The sequence below is a fragment of the Chelonia mydas genome, chromosome 13 (genome assembly GCF_015237465.2).
Source record: "Chelonia mydas isolate rCheMyd1 chromosome 13, rCheMyd1.pri.v2, whole genome shotgun sequence".
NCBI classification, from domain to species: Eukaryota; Metazoa; Chordata; order Testudines; family Cheloniidae; genus Chelonia; species Chelonia mydas.
In genome coordinates, this window is record NC_051253.2 from 36,548,396 (window position 1) to 36,554,402 (window position 6,007).

At 51.9% G+C, this 6,007-nt stretch overlaps 1 protein-coding gene across 1 annotated transcript; it reads left to right on the plus strand.

Annotated features, from left to right (window-relative positions):
- Positions 1–625: 625 nt before the first annotated feature.
- On the plus strand, positions 626–5,704 carry LOC102932023 (granzyme H). Its single transcript, XM_043526936.1, is given in 5 exon segments — positions 626–701; positions 2,942–3,089; positions 3,851–3,986; positions 4,190–4,441; positions 5,416–5,704. Coding segments are annotated over 5 exon segments (759 nt in total). The 3' UTR covers positions 5,563–5,704.
- Positions 5,705–6,007: the final 303 nt, after the last annotated feature.

Genomic DNA, 6,007 nt, shown 5'->3' on the forward strand with positions numbered 1-6,007 from the left:
CCAAGGAGAGTGATTTCCAGAGGGTATTGGAGGCGAAGAGGGGACTCATCCCCCGTATGTAGGAACCTCCATGGGGTGGGGGTTTCTGAGAGCAGGGGGCTCTTCAACCTCACTGGCTAAGGCAGGACAAGACCCAATGGCCAGGAGCTGGAGTCAGCAAAGGTCTGGCTAAGACTAATATGCAAACATTAAACATGGAACCAGGGGAACAACTGACTTGGGGCCGTGGTGGAGTGGCTGGGTGGGTTCTGGCTCTGGAGTATCCAGGGGGCCAGCTTGGAAGGTCACAATTATCCCTCCTGGCCTTGAAATCTATGGGGCTGGGTATCTAGGTGCAGAGAAGCCCCAGAGCATTTCTTACAACAGTGGTAGGGCTGAGCAGTGTTAGCCACTTCCCCAGCCAGGCTGGGTGGGCACCATAGCCAAGGAGACCCCTGCCCCCGACGCGGGCGCGTCTGTGACCTGAGTTTTCCTCAGTGGGCATCTCTGCCCCTGGCCCATCCCAGGTAGGGGTTTCCAGGCAACAGCGTACGTGTCCCTGTGGTTGCCAGGTCTTGCCCTCCCCTCCCTCTGCCTGGTCCATATACCCCCCGGGGCTCAGGCAGAGGCTCCGTGCCCTGCCTGGATGGCTCTGATGATGCAGCTCTTGATCCTGGTCCTGGTCCCTTCGGCCTTTCTCCTGATCCCCGGGGCCTAGGCTGGTGATTGCTGGGGGGAAGGAGGATTGGGGCCTGTGCGGAGCAGGACCCTGACCCAGCAGGGGGATCTGTGAGCAGCTGTGAGGGTCTCCCCGCAATCCTGCTGGGGCCAAGGGGCTGTAGCGAACTCTGCAGCCTCTCCTGAGTGTGGCTGGGGCTCTCAGAGCAGCCCAAGAGGTTGGGTGGCCTATTCCCACCCCAGGCTCCTTTGGGACCCCACTGCCAATCTGTGTCCCTGTCATAAATATAAAGGGAAGGGTAAACCCCTTTAAAAATCCCTCCTGGCCAGAGGAAATCTCCTCTCACCTGTAAAGGGTTAAGAAGCTAAAGGTAACCTCGCTGGCACCTGACCAAAATGACCAATGAGGAGACAAGATACTTTCAAAAGCTGGGAGGAGGGAGAGAAACAAAGGGTATGTGTCTGTCTGTAGGATGCTTTTGCCGGGGATAGAACAGGAATGGAGTCTGAGAACTTTTAGTAAGTAATCTAGCTAGGTACGTGTTAGATTATGATTTCTTTAAATGGCTGAGAAAGGAATTGTGCTGAATAGAATAACTATTTCTGTCTGTGTATCTTTTTTGTAACTTAAGGTTTTGCCTAGAGGGGTTCTCTATGTTTTGAATCTAATTACCCTGTAAGGTATCTACCATCCTGATTTTACAGGGGGGATTTCTTATTTCTAATTACTTCTATTTCTATTAAAAGTCTTCTTGTAAGAAAACTGAATGCTTTTTCATTGTTCTCAGATCCAAGGGTTTGGGTCTGTGGTCACCTATGCAAATTGGTGAGGCTTTTTATCCAACATTTCCCTGGAAAGAGGGGGGGTGCAAGTGTTGGGAGGATTGTTCATTGTTTTTAAGATCCAAGGGTCTGGGTCTGTAGTCACCTAGGCAAATTGGTGAGGCTTTTTTACCAAACCTTGTCCAGGAAGTGGGGTGCAAGGTTTTGGGAAGTATTTTGGGGGGAAAGACGTGTCCAAACAGCTCTTCCCCAGTAACCAGTATTTGTTTGGTGGTGGTAGCGGCCAATCCAAGGACAAAGGGTGGAATATTTTGTACCTTGGGGAAGTTTTGACCTAAGCTGGTAAAGATAAGCTTAGGAGGTTTTTCATGCAGGTCCCCACATCTGTACCCTAGAGTTCAGAGTGGGGGAGGAACCTTGACAGTCCCAGACAGGGAGCCCGGCTATGGGGCTAAGGCACAGGCCTGGGACCCAAGAAATTTGGGACCTGTTTCCAGCTCAGGCCAGGCTCCCTGTGGGGACCTTGGGCTGTTCCCTGGGTCTGGGATTTTCATGCAGTGCTGATAGGAACTGAGCACCCAAATCCCTTGGTAGGTCTAGAAACAATCTCACTGGTCCTCAGTTTCCCCATCTGTACAATGAAAAGATTATGCATGTGTCTGTCTGAACTGGACACTGTTTGGGGCAGGGATTGGGGGGTCTGTGCAAAGCCCGGCACAAGGGGGTCTTGATCTTGGCTGGGATCTGCACAGCACCTGGTATAATGGGGGCCTGGATCTCAGCCTAGGTGCCACCCTAATGTAACTAACAGCAGTGTGTTAAAGGTGGGATATTCCAAACAAGCCACCCACCTGGGTGGAGACTTCTTCAGAGCTGATCACAAAACGTTTTTTATTTTTCCATGGGAAAAACCATCAAAAGTGTTTCTTTTACAATGACCAAAACCTGAAAGTTCTCACCTAAATATTACCCACAACTGGAGAGAAAGAATCAGTTGCACCATAATAATTCAGACAGGTTTGAGACGAGGCTTTCTGAGTACAAATACTATTAGTAAAACCTACAATTTTCCATTGGACCAAACGTCTGGCAGGTCAGTCTTGGACCAGCCCTGGTTGGTCACTGTGGACTCATGGAGAAGGAGAAGCCTCCACAGGAGACCTTTCAGTGTCCTTCTGGGGGCTGTCTGGCCTCATCTGGGGTGACCTTGATCGCCAATGCCATTACCTCAAGGCAGTGCGATTACTGACCAACTCCCAGTGTGTTTGGTACCGATTCCCCACCCAGCGGGAGATAAACTTCAGATTTACCTCCCGGCCCCATGGGGTGTCTGTGAGGGAGAGCAGAGCAGGGGGCAGGGTTCCAGGCACAGGGATCCCCCAAGGAGATCATCGGGGAGGGGGGTTGAGGTTGTGGGGACTCCCCTTCGGGATGGGGAACTTGATCCCAGCCCGGCACAGGGAGATGATGGGTTTTTTATATGAACCTGGTCTCCCCACAGGTGAGATCATCGGGGGCCGGGAAGCCAAGCCCCACTCCAGACGCTACATGGCCTATCTGCAAATACAAGATGGGCAGGTTAAAAAAAAATGTGGAGGATTCCTGGTGAAGACAAACTTCGTGCTGACGGCCGCTCACTGCCAGGGAGAGTAAGCGCCTCTCTGCTGGGGATGTCGGGGCAGGTCGGGGTTAGCGGGTGATGGGGGAGCCGGGAGCTCTGGCGCTGTCGTAGGTTGCAGGGAAGGAGCAGGTAGTGTGACAGGCTGGGAGAGCAGAGCCCAGGGGTCTGATCTGCTCAGGGGCCGTTGCAGTGTCTCTAGGGGCCTCTGCAAACCATGGCCAGATCCCGCCCTGGGTAAATCAAGCTGGGGTCTGGCCCAGTGCCCAGATTGGGGCAGGGAGGGGCTCACAGCCCCAGGACAGCTCTGCAGGGCTCCGGGATGGGGGGAGCTGGGCATAGACCCCTGTCTGGATCTAGCCGGGGTGGGGTCACTGGCCTGGACAGGAGCTGAGAGCGAGGTGCTGCGAGGACAACGAGGAGTGAAGCAGCTCAGGGGAACCTCACAAGGGGCTGGTACAGGCACAGGCTAGGACCACATTGCCACTGGGCAGGTGTTTGTGCTGCAACTGGCACCCTCTAGAGGGGAAAGGCCCCTTGTGCCATTTCCTAGCCTCCTGCGCCAGCCAGTCCCCAGCCCTGGGCCAGATCGCAGTGGGCAATGTATACAGTGGTGTGTATATATATATACTTTGCACGCTGGCAGATGAGTCCGAGATCTTGGCCTGAGAGCCCCAGGCTGCCCTGTCCCCTCCATATCACTGTTCATGAGTGAGGCCCATATGTGCCAATCCGTCACCTCATGTACACTCCTGCCCCTAACGCCCCATGTATTGCTCTTGACTTTTACAGCAAGATCACTGTCAAGTTGGGAGCCCATAACATTAGTGAACAGGAACGGAGCCAACAGAAAATCCCTGTGCTCCACCAGATCCCCCACCAGCAATATGACAAGAAGACCCTTAACAATGACATCATGCTCCTGCAGGTATCATCCACTTCCCATCACCCCGCCCCCAGTGACTTGACACTACTGGAGGTACTACCCCCCATCCCATCACCCCGCCCCCAGTGACTTCACGTGAAAGCACTAGACACATCTCTATTTTCCTCTGTTGGGACGTGTTGGTCCCTTTCAGCTCCACTCCCTGGGCTGATCTGGTTCCCTGTTTTCCCTCACGTCCATGGCAGCTGTCACACAACGCAAAGCTGAATAACTGGGTGCGTCTCATCCCTCTGCCAAACGCCAAGTCCAGGGTGAGGCCGGGATCCATGTGCAGAGTGGCTGGATGGGGTTGGACTGGCAGGAACTCAAGAACTGATACCCTCCATGAGGTGGGCCTCGAGGTCATGAAGGACGACATGTGTCAGTGGAACCATATATACAACCCCTCAGCAATGTTGTGTGTGGGGAAGCCCGGCCTGGGGAAATTACCTTATCGGGTAAGTATCCTGCTGACCTGGAGGCTCCTTGGTTCCAGGAGGTCACTGCTGGGAGAGAATGGGGAGGTGTTTTCCAGGGCTAAATATCTAATTGCACAGTGATCCCCTACTAACCTAGCCCCACTCAGGAGACGGAGTGTTGATGCAGACATCAGATTGGCCCAGAGGGTGAAGCGATAGTGAGACCAGCTCAGCACAGCTCCTACTAGCTTGGCAAAGATCCTTTATTACACACGGCTATTGACGTTCTTTCATTTCAAACCCCGGCCACTACAACCCAATTCAACTCTACCTCAAACTCAACCCCCCTCCCCAACAAAATCCTTCCCAACTGTTCTACAAACTGAACCCCCAACACAACACTACCCCAAATTCAATCCCTTTCCCGAACAACCCTACCCCAAACTCAAACCCCACCCTATGCAACACTATCTCAAACTGAACCCCCCCAACACAAACCTACCAACTCCACCCCAAACTCAACTGCTTCCAACACAACCCTTCCAACCCTACCCCAAATTCAAACCCCACCCAACACAGCCCTATCAACCCTACCCCAACATAGCCCAACCCAACACTATCCAAAGCTCAAACACCCAGTACAACTGTACCCAACCCTTCCTCAAACTCCACCCAACACAATCCTACCCAACTCTAACAAACTTAACCTGTCCTGCACAACTGTCCCCAACTCCAACTCTTCCCAACACTACCCAATCTCTACTAAATTTAACCACTCTCCTATCCAGCTCTACCCTGTTCTACTAAACTCTACCCAAACTCATCCCTACCCACATCCACCCAATTCAAACCCTACCCAATTCTACCCAACCCAAATTCAACTCTACCAAACTCTGCCTAACCCTACTAGTGCCAAATATTGAAACCTCCCCTACTCTGGTGCAATCAGATCTGCAGATGAATAGTCATGCTACAGATATGCAAGATGTAATTGTGGTTATTCTTAATCCCAGGGTGATTCTGGTGGCCCCTTGGTATGTGAGGGAGTGGCCCAGGGCATCGCTTCATACGTTGACAAGCATTTGTGCGAGCCAAGTGTGTTTACAAGACTCTCCACCTTCATTCCCTGGATCCAGAACATTCTGCAGAAACAGCATTAAAGGAGACACCTGTTTTCCTGGCTCTTTGCATGGCTAGACCAGCCATGGGCTAATTAGGCTTTGCATGTGAAATGCAGATTATCTTCATTAGTTTTAGAAAAATGCTATGAATTGATTGGTCTCAAAATGGATTGGGGGTGGGGGAAGCAGTCCGTAGATGTTGGGATAAAACCCCTGTGTGTCTCTATGAGTTTTTGAACTATCCTATGGGATTCTAGAGCAGGGATCAGATTCCCTCTATTAAACCCTATAGGATGGTGCCAGAAAAACCATATAGAAAGGCTGGTATTGGAGCCAGCACCCCATAGAGGGAAAAGGTGATATCCTCTTGCATCAATTTCTCTTAGAGAGAGAGACAAGCTTTGAGCTTACACAGAGCTCTTCTTTACATCCGGAAAGGTTCTCTATGTGTCACAGCTCAATGCAAGGTGGAAACAGATTGTTT